Here is a 23904-nt window from a genome sequence, read left to right as displayed (position 1 = left end):
TTATCAGCTTTTTGTACTCTAGTCACTGGATTCATTAATCGTTGCAGAGATTTGAAACCCTTAGCCACTCTTTCTTTTTCTTCTTAGCTCTCTCTAGTTGGAAAATGATGACTTACAGGCTGAATTTAATAGGTCTCCAAATCTATCGAGGGCTTCACTCCTGCGATGATTTCTTGTGCGGATGCTTCTCCTTCTACTTTGCTCTCCTTTTTCCTTATGCTGAGTGCTTCCATTACTATCCTTGTTCTTGTTGCTGTTGCACTGGTTTTATTATCTTGATTTGTTTCTTCAATTATGCATGACTGTTGTATTCGTATCTTCTTCCCTTCTGCTGCTGCTGCTTGACTCTCCAAGATGTGCAATGTTTTTAGCTCTCTTATATCTGAAGCATGTTTTTAACTTCTTTTTAATGCACTCATTATTATTATCGTTTTCTTCGGTATGCAAGGGTGATGCTGTCTTCAGTCTTCCTTTTCTGTTTTGCCGTTGCAGGGATACTGCTGCTCGTGGGCGTTGTATTTTTTGTCTTTCATTTCCAATTTCTATCATATATGAAGCTTTCTTGGCGTCTACTCTTGTGCGATTTTTTTTTTCTTTTCTACTTCACCGACGTTGCTTCGACCTCATTTTGTGCGCTTCGAGCCTTAAAAATACCAGACTTTATATACGTGGGTAGGTAGTCTCTTACCAAATTCAAAATCCCGTAACTAAAATTAGAACAAATAGCTGATGTAATCGACCATACTTGCAGTTTTTAGTGGACCAAGTATTACTAGTTCATGCTTTAATTCTGAGATAGGAAATATTGAAACGAGTGTGTTGGTAATGGATTTCTTCGGACTTGCACTCTGCAAGGAGCCCAACACTCGACCATGGACGAAAATACAATCCCATCTGCGACGAATTACTAATGAGTACAAAATATAAAAATAAAAAATAAAAATTTACCGACATGTTGCCTAGACTCCAAACAAGTCTGCAACATCAAAATTCTGTATTGTTGAAGTAAAAACACTCAACTAGTAAGAAAAATAAGTAGGTCTAATTGATCGATGCTAATCACTCTAACTAATTCGGCGCAAAATGCCAACACCAAACCATTGATGGTGATGGGCTCGAGAACCAACCGTTGAAAGAACTATACAAATATGGTAACAGGATCTTAGTAAACTTCAAGTATTTGAAAGTTTATCTTTACAAAATCATTATACAAAGAGAAGGAAACTCCTGTGCCCTAATGTTAATAGTAAACAAGGATCATAATGTTACTATTTGCATAATGTTTCCTGCAACAATCTGAACAAACATCAAGTTATCCTCACCTAAACCCTGAGTATAATGGGGTAAGGTAGCTTCACCAACAATTTACATCATCTGCTATTTTCTTTACAGTTGCCACTAAAACCATGGATCAAAACTTGTGGTCACTTCCAAAAACAACGGCCCTATTTACAGTTACCTGTTGGAGCTCCCTTGTTGGCTGTTCACATCTCCAAGCCTTTTGTTAGGCTGCTGCTTCACAAGCGCATGAGAATTGATACTGCTCGATATTAATGATGAAAGTCGGTTAGGATTAGAGCCAGCGACTGAGGCAGGTGGCCGTGCTTGTGCTGACTGTGTAGGAGGAGACAAGTATTGGTTAAGGGCGGCTGAGTAAGCATCACCAGTGAGGCTTCCCCTCATTCGCCCTGTTGGCCTCCAGTGTTGCTCAGATGGCAGCTCCTCAAGACCATCGCTCGCAAACTGTATAGTCCTGCTCCTGTCAGCAGTTGCTACAGCAGATGAAGGCACATGCGCTGTTTGAGAGTGAACTGCTGTACCATCTGCTAGCAATCTCCCATGTTGAGCTGCAAAAAGGAGACCCCGATGACCTTCCAAGCTTCCTACTGTAGCACCTATGGCATTTTGTGACGCTTGTGAAACTTGCGTTGATGGGACACCAGAAGTCTGTCGAACATTTAACGGTTGGGTTGTGGAATGATGTATCATCTGATTTGGTATCTGACCGGTAGTCTGATGTTCCGAGGGAAGCTGCAACGAAGATCTATAAGCACCAGCTCCTCTCAGTTGTTCTGGCAGTGTCCCTGTTCCAGTTTGGTTTGGCGCAGGAAGACCAACAACCTGTTGCAAAACTCCAGATGGAGTGTTTTGCTGGTCCTGACCATCTCGATTCTGTGGGTCAACAATGGGTTGATTCAGTAAAAGAATCATAAACAACCAACCAAGCAAGTCATGCATAAGCAACGAAACCAATACCGACAAAGTTACATGGCAATGAAAGCCGGTAGTACCAGTCAGAATAAATAACAGTTCAATCTTGGATCCATATAAGTGTATTCATAAACCAGTACCAACTGTCACAGATATGAGTATTTTCTTTTAATGACATCTTGACTACATACAAGTATTTTCTTTTAATGACTTCATGTAGCATTTACTTGAAGGCAGATATCACCTTTAACCTCAACTTGATGATGCTTGATGGCTGCAATTTAGATAAATTTACATTCCTTAAGGTCAGGAACTTGGTATTATTACAGCATGCACTAAAACATCGACAGACTACTCTGGGTTGTGAATAACTAAATCATTCTGTTGCTAGTTCTTATCAGAATGTAGATTCTATTGACTACAGACCATCATTCAAATAATCAGTGAAAATTTAGAGTGTCAACCTAACTCCAATAAAATCCAACTTTATCATGAAAAGATCAAAGCCGAATCACTGGTTTTATCAAAGAAAATAAAAGGCACACATATGTTTAATATCCATATGTTAATCGACAGGTCAAACATGTAGCGTTAGTAGCTATCAGAATTCAGAAGTATTTTATCAGAATCTATCACATGCTTTATACTTTTCTTAGAAATACTCAATCTAGAGCATTGAGGATGAAGGGTTTCCTACTGATAATATTGGATCAGGATTTTGCAAGTTGTGCCCCCTAAAGATATGGTGTTTGGTTCCCCTGTAAAATATCCAAAGAATGATGATATTGAGTTTCTAAATACCACCCCCCACCCCACCTAGCTTAAGTAATAGGCCAGAGAAGAGTAGAAATATAGCCAGTGGCACTGAAAGTCCTTTCCTCATTTCTTTCATTTCAAGCATCTACATTTCTTCATGATAGTTCTGACGCATCTACTCTTAACTCCTCTTTTGAAATCTATGAGTTATTCTGTCCTCTCCTTTGTTGATTCATTGCAAAGTTTATAGAAGATTTGAGCCACTCTGGGCATGGCACCAAAAGTTTGACAGTCTCACACATTCTATCCATGGAAATAACTCCTCATCAAAAGGGTAAAGATGGGTACATTTTGTGTCTCCAGATCACCACTGAAGAGAAGCTTATGCAATCAGATGCCCACTTTTAGTAAGTTTTTGTCAAAACTTGAAAAGTCTATACTCCCATAGAATAAATGCATAAAAGTCCAACTCAAAGCAAGTTGGTAATGTCATATTCAAGGGCAATTATAAATCAAATATGATTTAAAAATACCTGCAATGACTTAAGCTGCAATGATGGAGTTGCGGCATTAAAAATCCTTGGCATTTGCTCAAGTCCCATATCACGTAGTGCAGCAAACCTGTCCAGTGATGCAGTTGGTTGAAGTGATGGGAGAGATGCAGAGCTCAAACCACTAGGAAGCGTGGAATTATAGTAGGCCAAGTTTCCATACGGTCTTCTGGAAGAACTGGGTGTTTGTGTTGGCACAGGAAGAGCCTGAACTGCAAAAGGTATTCTGTCGACATGCCTCGCTATCGGCGACCTCCTCCCTCCATTGCTGATCATAGAATCTCCATAATTTAACTGTGATTGCATATTGTCTGTAAGCTGCCTTGCATGTGACACAGGCTGAAAGGAGAATGGAGACTGTGAAAGTTCAAATCTGGCTGTTGAGTCTCTATTAAATGCTGGTAACAAAGAATCTGTGATAACAGGATTTAGGACCGCATCAGGCACAAGAGAACTCAAGGTTCCAGATGCACGGAAACTTGAATCATGTACTGGTGCTATTAGTCCATTTGAGACAGAAGTTAATGAGAATGATCCATTTAACCCAGAAGTAGATGAGAAGTTCCTGAACGAATCATTTTCACCTATATGATATGGGATTTCTTGACTGCTCACTGATGTACGAATACTTGGAGGATCGGGGAGTAAATCTGAGGTGATGAATCCATGATAATCCATGATAGGTTTCCTATCTTCCATCTCAACAGTAGTGTTTTCACCTAAGTTTGTAGGTCTCCCTACTGAAGGTTCCAATTGTCTTGAACTTACAGGGACGGTACTTTCATCATCTTCATCCATTGTCAGATCCACAACATCAGGTAATGCGGTTATATCAGTCTCCAGACTGCAATCTTTCTGTCCTGCATGTTTTCCACTGGCCAGTTGATTTATACTTCCATTTTGTTCCAGAACAATTTTCCAATATCCATTAGCAGACATAACAACATCGGCAGTATCATCTCCCACCTCTTGCAATATCTGGAAAAAAATTAAATCATGGAATAAAAAAAAAATCAAAGCCCACAGCTAGAAATACTAAAAGATCCTGCCTTGACCATAATCTCATGAATGCATAAGTTAAAGCTCAAAATTCGATAAATTCTAGAAGTACTTGCCTTAACCATATTTCGATCGATGCGTAGGTCAGGAATGCTTATAGGCGTGTTACAACATGGACATCTCCAGGATGGCTTCCTTGAATTTATTTCCATGTAATTGTCATAATCAAAGCACTAAAACAGGAAAATGGGTGAAAAAACAATAACAATATGCTACTGTCAGCTACATGAAAAGGTTACAAAAAACTGACCTGATGGTGTTTGCAGAGATGTCCTCTAACGGGAGTTTTTATGCGTTTAAAACTGGGCATAATAAGCCAAGAAAAAAGAAAGAATATCAACTTGAGAATATAGATCATGTAGGAAGCATCTTTAAGTGATCAAACGAAATGCACATCAACTACGGCCTGGTAGACTATTTTCTTGTCTTCACAACAGTGATGAAGAGCAAGATACAGAAGTAAATAGGACAAGAATGACAGCAAGAAATACATGTAGCATTTACCTATATGAAAATTTAGAAACTCATTGCAAGGTGATCTTAACCATTCACATAAAGTTTCTGGCATAAATGAGAAAGAGTTGGTCGTTGTTCTAAGATTCACCCATCCATTCTAATCTCCTGAATGGAAAAGCTAGATACTAGCTATTCCTGATGAAGCCTTGATGAGTCATCGAAATGAGAAAGAGTTGGTCGTTGTTCTAAGATTCACCCATCCATTCTAATCTCCTGAATGGAAAAGCTAGATACTAGCTATTCCTGATGAAGCCTTGATGAGTCATCTTCGATGTACTCACCAGTCTCACTTCTCTGCATCTCATAAAGTTTTTCAGATGAAACAAACACCTTACAAATTACAGGGTGGTCCCTCTTCTTCATAGCAAGATAGTATTATACCCTTTCGTAGGGGTTAGCACTTATGGTGTCAAAAGAATGGAAAGTCAAGACAAGCATGACAATCCTATCTGACCTGTATTGCACTTATGTCTTGAACAAACAGACAGAGAAGCACCTTAATAATGATACTTATTAAAGTTTAAAGTATTCTAGTGGATAATATTGATAGCATGGAGACAAGCTATCAGTGGAAAAGCTTAAAACATTCTAGTACTGTAAATGTTGATGTAGAAAAACACAAAATATGCCAGAGCAAAATTAAGTCACAAATGGCACTAGAAGATGAAAGAAATAGTTCCCAAAACAGTATAATATAATACCTTATTGGACAATTAAGTGATACTCTTGATGGCCCCTCAACTATCTCAGCATCTACAACAATTTAGGGATATGTTTTCATGTTACAAGCACAGACATAAATCATTATAGAGAGTAATCACAGAAATAGGAAAACATTTAAATCCTGATGGACACAAGCAGAACATCCGCTAGAGCAAAAAATACAAAATGAGTGCCATTAGTGTTTCTACAGTAACACAAGGTTCCTCTATCATGTGCTTTCTGCAATGTCATTGAATAATAGTTGATACACGGAGGCAAACTCACAGCAACAACAACAAGAAAAGGAAAAAGAAAACAAATCGAGAAGCAAGTGGAAGTTGTAAATAACTTTTAGCAAGTGGTGCTACTCAAATGTAAAGAATTTATTTTTTCCAGTTGCTTCTTGTAATAAAATCACATGTTGCAGATCCAAGGCATTTTGATGAAATAATAAGACAGCTTAAAGAATTAGGGGGACTTCTAGTAAGTTCCTTAGAATGATTAGATGAAGACTACTAGCCAGTAGTGTTCTGATTACTAAGGGCTTCTTTTATGTAATCACTAATAACTGTTCATGAGCCAAAATAAACAATGATACTAACTCAACGATTTCGTTGTCAACAGTAATATGTCTATTGACTGGTGGTTAGAAAGCGTCATCAACATGGTGTCATGCCAAGACTGGCATGGTGGTAGTGCCATCGGTAGGTCTTTCGTACTGGTAGGGAGAGAGAGGGAGAAGACTCACAAGAAAGGACCCACGGGATAGAGGAAGAGGAGCAAGGAAGAAGAAACAAACAAGAAGGGTTTGGCTGCATTGAGTGAAGAGGAGAGAGGAAGACAACATTATGATTCTAGAATAATTGGTGGGTTTGCACCACATAATTCAACATAAGGCCTGAAGCGACATGGTTTTTAATTTAGAACTGGCTATGTTTGCATTGTGTCAACCACTGTCCTCTTCAACATCCATTCACACCGGCACTATCGAGAAAGGTATACTGAGCAGCCCATGGAGCACAATATATGTATATCCATTCGTATGGTTTAGATATATAAGGAGGAATAAGGTGCTATAGGTTGGGCTAGGTCACGATGAAGTTGTCCCTACCCCACCATCCAATACAAGGTATTTTAAGGCCCGAGTGGAGAATCGCTTCCATATTGTGTAGAATCAAAATTTTTGATTAAACTCAGAAAATGACTTTTTCTAATCTTTTATGTGAAAATGAATTCATAATCATCGAAAGATAAATAAGAAAAATTGGTGATTATCAAAGTCCAGGTCATGAGGACTTCCACTTTAATGGATTATCTCATGTAAACAATTCTTAATCATATGGGAAATTTCAGCAATACATTTAGTTAAAAATGAATTACCCTAACCCAGCATAAAAATGGCCACATTAAAATAAAAAAGCTAAATAAACAGTTGCCCATATTGTAACTAGAAGATCTTTGGTTGTCCTGATAACATGTATTGCATTTGTTTAGATGGTTAGCAACAAATCTGTTAAGGTGTAGTGTAATGGACAACAGTGAAATGGAACATAATATGCCCTATACTGCATGAGTAATGAGATACTTATCAAGCTACAATTTTCAAACTCAATCAAAAGGACAAATGAGTGATTTTTCTTACCTGAAGCAGGTTCGGCAACTGCAGGTTGAACATAGTCCTCAAGTATTGGTGCATTAAAAGAATTTAACTTGCTCATAAATGCTATTGCAATGATATAATTCCCTGTGATATTTAATTTGAAAAGATCCGATTATAAGCAAAGACTAGCAAAAAAAACATATGCTTACGTCTTTGTAAAGATTTTAATTGGATGGTGAAGCATCCGAAACATACACATACCATTAAAATATCCGATTGCCTGGATTATATTGGTCCCGTACTTGAGCATTTTAGTAATATCTGTCGGGAATTGAGGTCCAGTATCCTGACAAATGATGTCCATCAAACAGAGAACTGAAAAGGAAACTAAATGGTAATAGAAGTAATAGTAAGAACCTACAGACCAGTGAGATAGTAGTCCTTCTCTCCACAGCCTTTCCATTTACCAAAAAACTGCAAAGAGAAGAAAAACATTACATATATTTAGGAGAGATGTTTGACATACCAGCGATGAGCCGATGAGAAATATACCTCACTTGTGATGGACTTATTATACAAGATGATGTCTCTAGATTATCTGTTTGAGCGACAAATAGTCTCTGCAAGGAGAATATGAAGTAGTTACTTCAAACAAGCTGATACGTCAAACTTCAAATAGTTGATCTACAAATTAATGACCAATATATGAATAGACAAAATGAGTATGGAAATACTATTGAAATAAGATTACCTAAAATCTTTAGTCAAACAAAAAATTACCTAACATCACAACTTAATCTTCATACATTCATGTAAAACTTCACACAAAAAAATGTAGTTCAAGTTATCTCTTTCAAATGGCTAATATAAATAACTTCCTCCAAACACTATGATGTGGCATATGTATGAGCTTATTGAACAATCTGCAAGTTCCATGAAGAATCACTAATTGGGCCAAATCATAGGATTTGGTCCTTAATGTCATTGTTTACACCTACACAAAAATATACCAGGAACTTCTTAGTATTTCCTATTTTACATGGTTTTTAATGAATTATCAAGTGTTAATTAATTTCTTGAAAACCAAACATGTCACCATGTGATCAAATTAGTATATAGGTTAGCACCAAGGAGTTTGTGACTCAAATTCTAATTGCAACCTTCAACAATTAGCTTGTGAAGAAAGCCACTTTAGAAGTAATTTGAATTGGCAGCAGCTAATGACACTTACCCAATGTATCATGATTAGGAGATTGACTAGGAATAGTTGCTTGAATGCTACTGCTAGCTTATAACCAGTGCACAGGGAATAAGAATAATAATAACTGAAGACTACTATAAGACAGCTCTTATCAGATAATCCCACATCCAATAAATGCAAAGTTCCAGAAGTAGGGATAAATTTACTATTTAGATAGCTAATGTGGGGACAACTTGTTGGGAGCTTCCAGGGCTAACCAAAACATAGGGAGAGGAGGAAAAGAATACTGGTAGGGTGGAGTAGCACTTCGATCATTCTAATCCAACATAATATATTCTTACTTTTTGCTTATTTATAAAGATGCATTAGCATGGCCGACAGATGGGTTTCTATGATGTCATTGTACTTTACAAAAGCATTTCATGCATCATTGAGAAAGCATTTTGAGAATGTCGTTCTAATTTTATCTGAAGATATGAATCTTAAAATTACTCACTTTTGGTAGAAACCAAAGTAGACCATAGACGGAAGCCCTGAAAGTATTCTGGCGGTGGTGACTCTATCAGGCTAGAAAGAGATTCAGGCACGTTGGAATCTAGTCTCCAGGAAATCTAGTGCACTACTATAGTGTTGACATGAGATGTTGGATGCTAGTAAACATTACGGCTGTTTTGAGATGTTAAGCACTCAGTGCATATCATCTATTCTAACAGCATTGAGATGTTGCTGAACTTCTAGATGGTTTAACTAAACGATCTCATGAGATTGTGACATAATGTAGATACGTCTAAGACCTTATGTTAATCATTTTCAAGTTCCTCTATACATGAATTCTAGAAACAAGGATCCACAAATATTTTATTCTTGGTCAGTCATACTATTACCTATGATATTGGAAAGAATTCTCTCCCATGATATCTATGCAAAATTCTTGATGGTTTTAAAAAAATTTCATTCACAGCTTGACAGTTGACAGGGTTGGTTGGCTCACTGTGCATATCATTATTTCAAGTGAACAAATAGAAAAGAATATGTGAACTATTACAAGGCGACACTTCGGCGTCTCTACCTTCATAGTTGTTAGTTCTTAAATCTGAGCTAGTTGATTTTTTGTAATATTTTGTTCTAAGATTTATCACCAAAAATTCAGTTATTATGTACTAGAAATATTTTATTTTCTTTAGTTAAAGGTTTATGATTTGATAACATAGTCTTATGTTTCCCTATGACATAAACAGAATATCATCTGAGACAGCTAGGCTAGAAAACTGAAAAGCAGTGTGAATATGATCTCAGACAGCATGGTCTGGAAGAACAAAAAGTGGCGCAATCTATGCCATGATTTAGACTTAAAACTAAAAGAAGGGAATAATATATACCTAGATACTACCAGTTCACTATCTGGTTTGGAAACCTGTCTGAACAGGCTAGTGAAATCCACCAGCAGAATAAGCAATAGTATTAAGCGACCTTACATTCATATTATAATAAATAGAGTAAAGTAAATTAACAAAGAATGGCCAGTGATATATCCTACATTTATTTAGTTAGCCCATCACAAAAATGAGAAAGGGTGGGGAAAAGATAGAGAACTTGTCCCATGTACCAATTAAACAAAGAATAATTGAGCTTATACAGATAAAAGTATTTCCAAATTTCAGTGCATGCAATTCAGGCTTTAGTACCAGATTCCAATTGCAGAAAATATTGCTCTATAAAAGTTTCGATCTTTTACTGAAAAGCATCAGTATTTTAGACTGATTCTTTCAAAAATAAAGATACGATAAGATTTTGCTTTAGAAGATACTTACAATCCTTTCATCTGGAGGTATATTCCTCTGAATGTAGAAATCAGTCATAAGAATATTGTAACCATGCTGTGAAGGAGAAAATAAAAATTGTCAGCATCTTCACTATTTGAAAATTTAAAACTTCCCAAACAATAAACAAGCAGAAAGAAGTATATTAGAGAAGCACCAAGTGTGCATGTCTGTGGGATGCATGTGCATGCATATGTGAGTGTTTATATGTAATAAGGAACATGCTGTAGCCCTTAGTCCCATAGGAATCAAACAAGAAACAATGTAGAATCATATAACTATCACAACAATGGCAACACCTAAGTCATTAACTCAACACAAACTCTCTAGATTCAGCAATGGATAACAAGGTAGGATGAATGCATTGCATAAGCATTAGCAATGTTGACATAGTTATGATCTCTATGTCTCAAAATTAAATCTAATTGCAGAAGACAAGTGCAGAACCAAAAATATAACACGTAAACTAGCAAGCATGACAACACATAAATAAGCAGTTGTAGGAGCAAAGATGTGCAATTTGCAAACCAAATACTGTTAGCCTTGTGTACTAAATCATGTTTAGGAACAATATATCAAATATTGAGATTAAGTCGCAATGACATCGAAAAAAAAAACTTTTAACTGGCTACGGTAACAAGTAACAACTTAACATAATGAAGAAAATGCACTTCCAGCTTAGGACCACAAATACAATGACCAATTAAAGGTCATGGTGATCAACATAGTAAACAAGATGGACGACCTATAAGGATAGAACACATCAAATGTGATGCACAAGGCCAACGAGTTATATAAGCCAAAATACATGTAGCCAACAACCCTAAATTAAAGAAAAATAATTTTGTATTCAGAGAAATAGTTGGCAGAGAAGTTGAACAGTGAATAACTTAAACACCCTCAAACTAATATGTCAGTGTAGACATCTTCAAGCATATCATCAATGTGAACCATCAATTAAGTCATAGTAATGCCCAAGAAACATAATATTGCTTAATCTTGTTTATATTCTTCTTTAAGGACTTTTTCTTCACAAAAAAGCCTCAGCGTTGGCATTACAAAAAGAAATCTTTGCATCAATATTATCTAGGCAACAAACTGCAATAAATGTGACTTATACATAGATCTAATTGACTTAGTTTCTCCAAAAAAATACCATGCTGAGTTGAGATATTTTCTTCCTGAAAATTAACTACTGAAAGTTAATATCAGTTGTATTGGTTCTCATCATAAAGTAGAAAAACTAGCCAAAATAGCACCAGACCTTCACTTCAAAAGAAATAATTAGAAGGCCAAGCTTCAATTGGGGATAAAACCTGGACATAAAAGGACCATTAATGAGTGTATCAGATATAGCAGCAACATAAACATGTTAAAGAGAATACATAACTAAACATAAACCTGTAAATATTAGAATGAAATTAGCTGCTAATTGAAAATAATATTGAATTGGATAAATAATCTAAGTTAAAACAGATAGAACATTCACTACACGCATAATGAGAGTATGAGACATATAATCACTAGAGTGACCATTGAAGGATGTAATCAACTACTATAAATACTAATAACAAAGAAGATAACTATGAACTAGAAAAATTATGTTTAGGAAAAACAAAAAAGATGATGGTCCAGAAATAAATAAAAAACCAACAAAATTTTCTTCACATATAAAAAGATATGATATGAACATAAACATTTTACGAGTACACTTCTCAGAAAAAGTCTATTAGAAACAGGAAATTGCACAATTGTGTTTAATTTATCAAATGGAACAACATTGTGGAGCTATGAGATGTATCCCATAAAGTGACGATCAAGAAGAATCATTTTCTTAACAATCCCTTTTGACTTTTCAATATAGATTATAGGAAAAAGTTACCAGTTGAAAGATTAAGACTACTTCAACAGTTCAACTGACATAAAGCATTCTAGGCAGGTCATATTTCATGGACAACACGTCTTCGAAAATCATTCTCCAAGCAACAAACACTAAAATAAGTCATGCAAAACTAACTCAGTCCAACAAAGACCTGACAGCTATGTTTTGGCCATAAGGATGAGGGACAAGCTAGCATATCCCCCCTCGCTATCTTTTTGTACTTCTTATACATCACATAATATATAAACATGATTTAAATATTTGAAACCCAATAACACTCATGATATACCAAATAAGCAAGTAGAGACTGATTACCATAACTGACTCGGAAATATACTATAATCAATGGCAAGGAACTTTCTCTAATTCATAGAAGGATAAAAGTACAGTCATCGTCCATCATGGTTGTACCTGCTCATGATTTTTGCAATGGTATCAAAAGCATTACCAACAACAGTCATGGAACTCGTTGACATACAAAAGCTGCTAAACAGCTGCATGGATAAATTCTGTAGTTAGAAAGATGCCATAAAAGCCAACAGAAGGATACGAAGAAGAGGGAATTTTATCCAGATAAATTTACAAAACCTCTTTTGCCATGCCAAGAATTTCATCACTATCACTAGCTTCAAACCATCCATTTGTACAAGCACTCTGCAAAACATTCAAAATGATTTAAACTATAGATATTTAGATATGCATGGAACTTCTACAAGAGTATGTGAGACAACTACCTTGTCAAAAGTACATTTAAAGAAGTTAGGGAAATAAATCGATCAGCAATAATCATAACATGTGAAGATAATATACATCAACTCATATCAGATTCCCTACAGCAAAAAATTTACTACAGGCAACAGTTGTGTCCAAATTAAGCCCAATAGATCTGTGGCAAAGGGAGCCATCAACTTGACCCCACTCACATAAAAAAAACCCAGCCACACTGCTATGTATCATACCTGTGCCCAAATTGAACATCTCCCATGGACAAATGATGAATTGAAAGGACATGCACTTACATAATGCTACCAAACAGTATTGTAGAGTGTGAAAGCCTCCAAAATATTACTGAAATTTTAACACGATGTGTGTGTGTGTATAGCTAAGTAGATTTCCATTTTAACTACAAAAGTTGCTAACTCCCCACATTTACAAAAGTAATGCTCAATACATGCATTTCAATTATAAAGCCATACCAGGAAATCCTTGATCATGATTTTGAATAATGAATACTGTGCTCAACAAGAAAAGTGTACTACTCACCCAGTTTTCTGAGGAGGTGAAAGTGGAAACTTCAGCCAGATAGGCGAAGAGAAATATTAGCTTACACCAGTCACTATAATGCCTATAATTCATAATAAATAACATAATTTTACAGACATAGATGAAATATGTGTCTATTACCTTAGCAGAAATAAATAGCACCATTAAAGCAGACTGAAGAGACGAGTCGCTCCTACGCTGGTATACCTATGCACGATTCAATTGGCCCAGAAAAACAACAAATCAGATCAGGAATGACAAATTCAATTAGATAAAAAGTAAAGCATTCCATAACAAAAGTAGTTTCTTCATCTTAACTTGGATTGTCAAAATGAATAGAAGTTTGCTACAAAAATAAATAAATAGCTAAAAATAATACCATGATTTGATGTTTTAGTTTCAGTCCTAGAAAAAAATGAAACATTCCAGAGTTACACTAGATTTCGGCATTTCAGTTCCAAGTTTTGGTTTTTTCTGCTTCGGTCATTTTCTTTAAAAAAAATTTTTTAAAATATCAGATTTAAATTAGTTTACTACCATTGACCATTAATTAGGAGACAGTGAGGAACTATTGTTGATGTTACCAAATTTATTGCCACTAATTAGAGTAATTACTATTGCTACTATTGTTTTAAATAAACTAAGGCCATATTGCTCATGTTACCAAATGTATTTCAACAACAAGAAATTAATGCTATGTTAACCACATATTTACATATTACCATTAATTAGAGAAATTAATAAGCCATTCCTAATATAAGCCATTTAGGAATTCAGAGGAATTAATGATGAGTAGTAATTATTGTTTCGAAAAACGGTCACATGGACTGCATATGCGGCCACATAGACAGTGGCAATTGGTCAATTGCCCTGCATATGCATTATGTGGACCTCATATGTGGCCCGACTGCATATAGACCGCATACACATCCGTTTGCATATTTGCCATTGACAACCACTTAGGTGCCACATATGCATACATATATGAAAACAGTATGTTGTGATATTGAGGTATCAACTGAGCTTCAAAATAATTTTTTATTGATTAATTTTGTCAATTTTATTAGTACAATTAAAAAGTAGCATCCTTAGTTGATAGGATATCTTGAAAATGATTCTCCATATACTAATTTGCATTCTCTTACCTATTTATAAGCTTATTATATCATAATGTTCAATACACTAGATAGGAAAGCTATATATAAATTATTTTTAATATTTTATTGCTAGACAGCATACACCCCTGTGTACTGCATGTGCTATGCGATGACATGACCGCCTGCATAACACAAGCAATTTTCACAACATTGGTAGTAACGGAAAGAGATTATTTAAAGTTAAATAATCAATGTTGATATTACCAAGAACGGAAAGGATCAGGCTACTTTCAATCTTAAAGCCCGATCTATCATCTTAGTTACCCATTAACTTAAAATTTATGGTTGTGATTAGATTTCCTATTTTACAAAACCCTAAAGGGAGTATAAATTACTCGTTTCAGACCATTTCGGCTGAAATGAAGTCGAGAAACGGATCAGCTTTGGCTGAACTCAGAGTAGCAAGATGAAACCAGTTTATTTACTAGTTATATCTTTATGGATCGGGCTTGGCAGAAAAAGATCAGCTTTGGCTGATTTTTCAAACTATGAATAATACCATTGACCGTGTGAAATAAAATACCATAGTACTGGAGTTCGTGCAACCAATTATAGATGAAATTCAATTGATTTCATTTAAATGAATTTTTTGGTGGAAAATAATGGAATTGAAATGATATCTATCTAATCTTGTTGTTTGGAACAAAGTAGGAATTCATTTCTTTATGTTCCTCTTTCCATTTAATCCTTCAGATTCAATAAGAATGTAACAAAATTAGGGTTAGTTAACTTAAGTGACAAATAAATTCCACCCAAATCTGACCTCAAATCATCGGATTTCATCATATGTACTGAAATCCATCCAAATCCACTGAAATCACATCACTTAACGGTTCCAAGTAGTGGACTTGGATAAACTAAAATTCCAAATCAATTAAAATTACACAAATTTGGGTTTCCAAAATGGGTGTTAACACAAACTAAGAATGCATATAATAAAAAACTAGAATGGGCAAATTGCGGTTAATAAAGCTGGCATCAAATGCTTCCAACTTCCAAATGCCCTTCTAATTACCAAGATAGGAAGAAGTGAAGACTTAGCACTACCATCCGACCAACCTTCTATTTACATAGTCAAATATGAAGCAGCTATCCTATAAAACTTGATGGGTGTATGTAGATAGTGCCATCAACTTTAACTCTAGAAATTCAACAATATAATTGCATTCAGGTCACGGGCACTTAAGATTCCATCTCATTCTAGACCTCCTCATGAACACCAATATATTTTTCCTTCCATACACAAAAAAAAATCAAGTAAAATCAATATAATCTTAATCAAGATCACCTTCTTTAGAAGCGCAGGAATACGATGAGCCATAAGAGGAACATCATTGCATGAGAGTGCATAGTCGATGCCTCTGTGTTTAAAAAAATTCATCCAGTAAAAAAATGATAAGTCTTCCATCAAGAACAAGAATGCTAAAATAATCTGGCTTCTTAAGCATAGGAGAAAAATGAAGGATGCTAGAATTGTGATAGTCCCTCTCAAATATGAAGAACTTGAAATACAGAAGCTATATAAATATACAAAAGGAAAAGATTTTATCCAATTAATATATGACAAATTGAGATTATAAACGCGCACAACTATGATGGCAAATGTGAAGCATGATGGATTATCATTCAATGTACCTCAAAAGTTGTGCATTATGACACTATATAAACCATCGACATTCATGAATCTGCAAAATTAACTACTAACAATATAATCACATTCAAATCTATGTACATTGTATAGGTATTTCTGCTTGCATAAGGATGAAGAAAACCTAAGGGTTACAACCTAAATGTGCTTCCAACAAAAAAATTATTTGGTATTTCGAGAATCAGGCAGTGCAATGCCAATGGGTTGGCGAAGGTTATCCATAAAAAGGAGAAATAAATCTATCATGAAAATGAACGTAAAGTTTAAGATAGGTATCTTTATATCTTTGTCCATATCACCAGATGTAATTATTTCCTGCATTTTGCACAGAAAGCTATTTTAAGCATTCTTACAACCTTAATCCAAGCATACTGGAGAAAGACTTCTTACTGGCCATTATGTGCTAACAAAAGTCACTTCAGAGAAATATTATCTTTCCGTACTAAATTATATTATATAAGTTCTAGCACAACAAAAATATAAATAAAGAAAGAAAAAAATGAGGGCATCTTTCAAATTACCAATAAAACGAGATGAAGAATAAACTGAGAAGTTGTGAATCGATGATAAGAAAAGGATGCAGGTTCCATCCACTATTCACTCCTAAAATAAAAGTTGTTAGAGACCACCTACAAAGGAGTTTCTTTGGAAAAAAGAAAAAGATGAACCTAAATTTCATCCTAACTGAGAGTTTATCCATTGTATATAATATGACAAAAATACAACTCCCGGTCCCTCTACACGGTACATTGCAAAAGTAGTTGGATTCAAGAATTTCTCTGACTGTATCGGAACATCGTCTAACTTCTCAAAACAAGACTAAGAACAAAAGAGAAGTAGAAATTGAAGGCAAGGGATATAACTAAACCTCGCTAGGGCATAGCAGAGTTGGAAGAACTCGGGATTCCCCAAGACGAGAGAACCATGGAAGTAAGCGGAAAGACGGTCGGCGACGGCTCCGAGTCGGAAGGAGTTCACCGCCGTCGCCGTCACCAGTTGCTCTGGTGGAGTCGCCGACGCCGCCATAGCCCTAACGGGTGGCTGAAGAGGATGAGAGGCGGGAGGAGGACGAGGAGTAGGAGGAATAGAATTCGCCATTGCTCCGTCCTCAGAGAGCCGAGATGTTTCTTCGCCTAGAAGGGAGACCACGAAAACAAAGCGAGTTCAGGAACGGAAAAGGATGCGTGGGAGGGTTTAAAACCGCTCCGAAGTCCGAACGATACGATAATTGGAGGTCCGGTTTCCGTCCAGCGGAAGGACCGAAGGAGGATTCCAGTTTTCTCCACGTGGCGGTAATCTACCAGTACTGAGGCTGGACGGAGGGAGTTTCATATCGCCTGGGCTCGCATCACAACCGAACTCAAATTGGGCTTGGCAATACTGAGCCTAATTAGAGCCTATTCACGTGCAGAACACATGAGCATCTACGGAGAAAGGGGGAAAGAATATTAACAAGGCTATGTGGCAAACGAACAGCCGCTACACCATCTCGGGGATGACAGGTGCCCGAACTCTTTGCAGTGGCGTGTCACCTCTACACACATCTATAAGGACCGCTTCCTGCTCTCTTCTCACGGGCATCTACCAGCAGCCCGAATAGCGACAGGAATAGCGAGGACTTTTATCCGGACAATGGCGCATCTAGTCGACAAGGCAAAGGAGTTCGTCGTCGACAACATCGTCCACGTGAAGAAGCCGGAGGCCGACCTCACCGACGTGTCGATCAAGCACGTGAGCAGAGAGTCCGCAACCTTCCACGGCCAGCTCGAAGTCTACAACCCCTACGGCCACTCCATCCCCATCTGCGAGATCTCTTATTCCCTCAAAAGCGCCGGCAGGTATAGTATAGTATATTCGCGTGCTGTTCGTATCCCGTGCCATATATACGTAAATATAACTTATGCGTAAATAACTTTTGTTATCCAAGGGAGATAGTATCGGGAACTCTGCCGGATCCGGGATCCCTGAGGGCGGAGGAGAAGACGACGATGGAGATACCCCTGAAGGTGCCGTACGATTTCCTGATTAGTATCATGAAGGACATGGGGAGGGATTGGGACATAGATTACGAGCTGCGGGTTGGATTGACCGTTGACCTTCCCATCATTGGGAATTTTACGCTGCCTTTATCCAAGAAGGGCGAACTCAAGCTTCCCACCCTCTCCGACATCTTCTAGCTTTAATTTCGTTCCATTTTGGCTTTTAAACGCGTACGTGTATGAGCGTTCTTTTGTCTAGCTTTGGGGAGTGGGATATGAATAGCTTTATTAACGAAGCAAGGAAGGTGAATGATAACATGTTTAAATAAAACTTTGCAGAGTATCAGAACTGCCTCCACTCGCGTCTCATTGGGTGTCGATATGTGCCTCAGGAAATTATGTCATTCATATTGGCATAGTTTCTTATGCAGTGTTGATGTGAAATTTCAATTTTCTATGCACCGATCATGATGCATACCTGTTAGACCCACACGGTAACGATGCATAAGAATCTTAGTTTGAGTTAACTAGGTAAAGATCCAATACGCCTTGTACTAGACTTATTGCCTTCTGTGTCTTTAATCAATTGATTAGCATCTAAATTGTCACAGGAAATGGGTCGACGTCCGTATACCCTTGATAAGAAGACAAGCAAATTTGATTGGCTTATATTTACTAAGATGAGCAGTCAAGTGCACGAGAATTTGTACCCTTATGTTACGTCTCAATACGTCTGATTTGACTTATAGAGTGGACCGGAAACGAATCACAATGTTACATTTTCAAATAAAGAGTCCCAACATTTCGATGCATCCAAAAATAATGGGCAAGAAACGGGCCACAGAGGCCGACGACATCAAATTTTGATAGATATCTGCGTCGAAAACGACATCTCAATGGATCCAAACTCAATCCTATTTAGGCTTGTGAAGAATGGCTCAGTGGCTCATGAGCAAACTCAAAAGACCGGCAGAGCTCGAGCTCGCTGTTAGATTTAAAAAAATATTGATCTAGTTGTGTCGAGTCAGAACAAACTCCCTGAGGTGAGCTCGGAGCATCGAACTATTTGATTAGGACTCAATTATTATAGCTTTTAATATATATATTAATCTTTTAAGTTATTAGAACCTATTTTTCTCTTATTCAAACCCTAAGTTAAAAAAAAACATATATATTATCTACAAAGCCTAAATCACAGATTATACTATCAAATCTAAATACTATGTAGGTTTACAGTATTTATCAGAGTCAGCCAATCTAAGTATCTAACTTTTCGTTATGTCTTCTTTTAGTATTTATCAGAGCCAAGCTCGAGCTGAGAAAAAATAATCTATCGACCCGAGCCGAGCTAAGCTCGGCTCGCCCGACCTCTTCTCGTTTACGCACGTATTCCTATTGCATACAAATTGAAGACGGATAGTCTCGTATCAAATCGATGCAGTTCTTTGGTGGCTCCTCGGTTGTGGAGGCAAGTCCCTCCCCGGCGGCACCGCTGGGAACGGCGACCGGCTTGGCTGGTAACAATTCGAGCATGGTCTACGTGTTCAACCGCGCGGGAGTTTGCCTCCTCAACCGCGAGTGCCACCGAGCCCTTCGAACCCTCGACACCAACCAAAACCACAAGCTCAATGTTTGGCCTCCTCTTCTCGCTCCGATCCTTCCAGGTATTTGCTATTTCTCTTTCTTCTTTATTTTCTTTCAACTTGATTTCAGAAAACAAGAGTCGATCGATTGGGCTTTCTTTGGTCTTGTGGGACAGTGCGGAGAAAGGCTATCTTAAGCTTCACGGGAGCTCCTCTGGTTTGAAGGTACTATCATTTTGATCCTTTTGTTCTGAAATGAAGAATCTATGATTGTATCTCTATGAAATTGGAACTGCGTGTGCATGTGAACTGATATGTTGGACTGGAAAACAGAAGGGGCAGCTTAAGAGGAAGTTTTGGACCGAGTTGGTCGATTCATCCTTTTGCATTTGGTAAATAGTGTATTGAATTGCAATCAAATTTGTATGTCTTGTTTTGCTCCCTCTCTCACCTATCCAGTGTGGGAAACCAAAGAGAGTTTTCTGTTTTGCTTTCCTCATGAAGGTTTTCTCTCTGACTCCTTTTCTTCTTTTGTTGGGATTGAGAAGCTGAGAGGGGTGTATAAGAGGTTTAGGCCCATATGTTTATGCGAAAGAAGTTTACTACAAGAAAAGAAGCTCGTAGTGATAGAAAGGAAGAATACATTTTAGTTTCAAACACTAAGGGGTTGTTTGGCTCCATTTAGTTTTAAAAAAAACTGCATATACATGTATAAAATGCAAAATAAAAACTGCTTTTTAGTTTATAGAATGTACTTTCCAAGGGCTAAGTTGAGCTTATATGCAATATCTTGATATCCACTTCAATTAAGTGAATGTTAAAACATATTATTTTAAACTTTAATGGGAAAAAAAGAGAAGATATAAACTTTTATCTGCATTGATTTCTCACTTAACATTATATATGCTACATCTTGAAACACGTGAAATCAAATGGCCCATAGATCCTACTTTAAAGTGTTAAAATGCTGTAAACAAAATTTCAAATTTGCCAACTAATAATGAAATGCCCACTAGACGTTGGACCAACTAAAGATGAATCAAAGAGAGAGACCGCTGGGGCTGAGGGAAGTGATGACTTTAGTAAAAGTTTCAGGACAAGGAAAAGGTGTTCAAAACAGCTTGAAACAATGAATTCATAGGTTAGATCTCTCTAAATGAAAGTGTAGTACAGGGGCCATGAGATATTGCCTTTGGATTCAACTACAAGCTTCAAAAGAGGATGTTTTCTTGTAGAAAATTATCAGGACAATAACAATTGAGTTAACAAATAATAAGAGATGAGATGAGAGGGGCCAAAAGTTGTAAAGGAGTAGTGGAGAGGTTCGGGAATAAAGGATGGCCTAATGGACCTCTTTTCTATCTCTATGAAAAAGGGGAGGAAAGAAACAACACAGGGCCACAACCTTAAAAAATGGCATGGGTAGCAACCTCATTAGCAGCTTCAGACCTAGCAATCAGTAGCTTATCCCAAGAAATCTTGACATTCTTGTATAAGAGAATATCTAGTGGAAGCAACACAGACTTTGTACAATTTTCTGTGCTTTTCTAAACAGCTCTTCACTTGACAACCCATTGCAGTTGTTATCATGATTACTGAAGCACTGGTGTAATATTCCAGTCAGTTTTATATGTTATAAATTTACAAGCCAGGGTAGGTTCTTCAAATTTCAAATGCTTCGAATGTTGCCGTCTTGCTTTAACCAATCCCTAGACATTAATGGTGATAATGACTATCTCTTCTTTATTTAGATGATACATGATTGAACCATGACATTTATTTAAGGTTTTATTTCTTAACATGATACAGAATGCATACTCATCTTTTATATGGCCAAGCTTTTTAATCCCTTGCAGACAATACATCATGCTGAAATTAATTTCAACTTGATGCAGATTATTTTAATTACTCATCCTAGGACAAGTGACCAGCGGGAGTTATTGAAGTATATATACAAACTTTATGTAAGTATGTCTCTCACACTTACTAGATGAATTTTGCAGTTCTTTCTTTTTTCCTTGTACTAAGCAAATATGCAATCAGTAAAGCTGTGGCACACTTATCAAGGGATTGGCCCTGCTCTTCTTTATATTTGATATTCAAGTTTATGCCAATCCCTGTATCACTTTATAGTATTGTTCTTCTCATTTTGGTCATTGTTCAATGTTTCAATTCTCTAATCATCATACTCTGGCTTTGAAATCATGTTAACCACTCTTTACATTTCAAGGATAAATTTCTTGCTAAATGTGAATTTATTGATTTTTATCTTCTTATATTGTAGGTGTGACTCTTCAATAAGAACCTTGATCAATATGCAAAAACTATAATATAGCTTGCTGAGGTAATTTTCTATGGTTTCATCTTATCCTATCATTTACTAATGATACTTTGTTAGATTAACATACCAGCTGGTGCTATTTTGGTTGATCAACTTATGACTGTTTGATTATGCTTTCACTTGACCTTACTCTCATTACTCTAGTGATTTTTTGCTTTCATAATATCTTTTTGGTTTTAGAATATCTTCAATTTGAATAAGAAAATCAGTAATGACTTGTAGAAAAGGAAATAGAATAGAGAGAACCTTTGGATGGAAAGAAGATAATGAGATGTTCTTTGTGTTCATCTTCTTTCTATGGTGCAATCTCATAATTGGTACAATCTGCATGAAATTTCCTTCATGACATGTATGAGATTTTTAATGATTAGGAATCACAGTCCTCCTAACTAGTGGAGAAAGAATCTTGTCAAAAGTTTTGTGAGTCTTGGTTCATTTACTTTGGATAACCTCTTCTTCATGTTAAAAGGTTTTAGTCAGTAGGCCACTGCATCTTAGCTTATCTTTTTGCTGCTAATTGCTAGAACAACTCAAGTTCCATCAGGATATATATATAATTGTGATACACCAGTAAACTTCTATTGAGATACGCTAGTAAACTTTTGCTTATAATAAGTTATTTTCTTTTCTCCATCATGCACCATGCATTTAATTGGTTGGTTATCAACTTATCACGATATAACTGAAAAGCAAGAGAGTTATCCTCCTTGTATCAGCAATTCTATAGCTTGAATAAGTTACTGCTAGTGGCTCTGAAACATCGTTGATTTCTTCAGGTTTTCTTTTTCTTGGTTGCTATCTTCAGCTATCTCTCACCATTTCGAGACAACCCTGGCCTCGAGGAAGATTGTATTAGATGTAGGTAATCAGAGAAATCTTTCTTCAATATTATGTAACAAGCATTTTTCTCTCAAAAAGATATTGTGTGACCGGCCTCTGATGGAAGAAGCATGAGTTTACGAAAATATGTTTGATTCTTCCTACTTGGGAAAACCACCTTTGTTGTTTGAATGATATTACTCACAGTTTAAAGTCAACAAAGGTATTACTCAAGAGTTAATAGTGCAAACATTGTATGTCATGCAAATTCTTTTCCTTTTCATGCCTAAATTTTATCAATCTAGCTTTCTAACAGTACTTTGGAGCATATGAACCTCTTGAGTTGTTTCCAATTTATAACATCTCGCGGTGACAACCGTTGCATCACCTTCAAAAGTAAATTCCAAACTTGATGGTGAAGTCATACCAAGGTAGAGTGCTCTATTAGTTGTTCTAAGCCAAAAGGGGTAAAAAGAAAAGAAAGTTCTGATGCAGAAAATCCTCTACATAAAGATCCTTGAGGTCATTGGTTTGACTTCCACCGGCAATTTGCCTCAAATTCTTTTGAGGGAGAGATTAAAAAAAAAAAAAACCCAACTTTATCCTAGACTAATAGGCCAACATTAGTGAATCGTGAATAAAAAATAAAGAAAAGAAATTTTAGGTGGTGAAATTTCTTAGCCAGAGAGAGTTTAAAATTATAATCTGAGAAAAGAAAGTCAGCCAATAGGTTGATGAATTTACTATTTTACCCCTACGCTCTCTCTTTTATCTTTTTTCCTGTCAGTTTGTAGTAGGACAGCAAAATCCTTTATA

The 23904-nt window shown here is 36.5% G+C and overlaps 2 protein-coding genes across 6 annotated transcripts; one reads left to right on the top strand and one right to left on the bottom strand.

Moving 5' to 3' along the window:
- Positions 1 to 1149: 1149 nt before the first annotated feature.
- LOC140768095 (uncharacterized) lies at positions 1150 to 17597 on the bottom strand. 3 transcript variants are annotated; one of them, XM_073108197.1, is made up of 17 exons: positions 17235 to 17371; positions 16888 to 16969; positions 16007 to 16079; positions 13703 to 13768; positions 12887 to 12952; positions 12710 to 12792; positions 11681 to 11732; positions 10408 to 10473; positions 7948 to 8015; positions 7821 to 7869; positions 7657 to 7741; positions 7438 to 7539; positions 5795 to 5846; positions 4828 to 4879; positions 4634 to 4750; positions 3501 to 4496; positions 1150 to 2172 (listed from the first exon to the last, which is right to left on the bottom strand). In XM_073108197.1, the coding sequence occupies exons 3-17, from the start codon at positions 16037 to 16039 to the stop codon at positions 1456 to 1458; spliced, it is 2604 nt and encodes an 867-aa protein (XP_072964298.1). In that variant the 5' UTR covers positions 16040 to 16079; positions 16888 to 16969; positions 17235 to 17371; the 3' UTR covers positions 1150 to 1455. The 3 variants fall into 3 exon arrangements, with proteins under 3 accessions (XP_072964298.1, XP_072964297.1, XP_072964299.1); XM_073108196.1 differs by lacking the exon at positions 16888 to 16969 and having other exon boundaries at positions 17235 to 17597; XM_073108198.1 differs by lacking the exons at positions 11681 to 11732; positions 12710 to 12792; positions 12887 to 12952; ... (2 more) ...; positions 16888 to 16969; positions 17235 to 17371 and adding an exon at positions 11573 to 11639.
- A 181-nt stretch (positions 17598 to 17778) lies between these two features.
- LOC140768096 (late embryogenesis abundant protein Lea14-A-like) lies at positions 17779 to 23322 on the top strand. 3 transcript variants are annotated; one of them, XM_073108201.1, is made up of 7 exons: positions 17779 to 18204; positions 18294 to 19388; positions 19638 to 20009; positions 20105 to 20153; positions 21824 to 21892; positions 22213 to 22272; positions 23046 to 23322. In XM_073108201.1, the coding sequence occupies exons 1-2, from the start codon at positions 17999 to 18001 to the stop codon at positions 18541 to 18543; spliced, it is 456 nt and encodes a 151-aa protein (XP_072964302.1). In that variant the 5' UTR covers positions 17779 to 17998; the 3' UTR covers positions 18544 to 19388; positions 19638 to 20009; positions 20105 to 20153; positions 21824 to 21892; positions 22213 to 22272; positions 23046 to 23322. The 3 variants fall into 3 exon arrangements, with proteins under 3 accessions (XP_072964302.1, XP_072964300.1, XP_072964303.1); XM_073108199.1 differs by having other exon boundaries at positions 18294 to 20009; XM_073108202.1 differs by having other exon boundaries at positions 18294 to 20009; positions 21824 to 21896.
- Positions 23323 to 23904: the final 582 nt, after the last annotated feature.

The sequence above is a fragment of the Typha angustifolia genome, chromosome 10 (assembly GCF_048772165.1).
Source record: "Typha angustifolia cultivar Huaian chromosome 10, ASM4877216v1, whole genome shotgun sequence".
Lineage (NCBI taxonomy): Eukaryota > Viridiplantae > Streptophyta > Magnoliopsida > Poales > Typhaceae > Typha > Typha angustifolia.
Note: the sequence above shows the minus strand (reverse complement) of the source record. Positions and strands in the feature narration are given on the sequence as shown.

Excerpts from the sequence above, each read along its gene's own strand:
- LOC140768095 (XM_073108196.1), bottom strand. The coding sequence starts at position 17,464 with ATGGCGAATTCTATTCCTCCTACTCCTCGTCCTCCTCCCGCCTCTCAT. Across the intron at positions 13,769-16,006 it reads TTCCTGCGCTTCTAAAGAAG|GTATACCAGCGTAGGAGCGA; the intron begins GTGATCTTGATT and ends AATCGTGCATAG. Across the intron at positions 4,751-4,827 it reads ATCTCTGCAAACACCATCAG|TGCTTTGATTATGACAATTA; the intron begins GTCAGTTTTTTG and ends TTCCTGTTTTAG.
- LOC140768096 (XM_073108201.1), top strand. The coding sequence starts at position 17,999 with ATGGCGCATCTAGTCGACAAGGCAAAGGAGTTCGTCGTCGACAACATC. Across the intron at positions 18,205-18,293 it reads TCCCTCAAAAGCGCCGGCAG|GGAGATAGTATCGGGAACTC; the intron begins GTATAGTATAGT and ends TTGTTATCCAAG.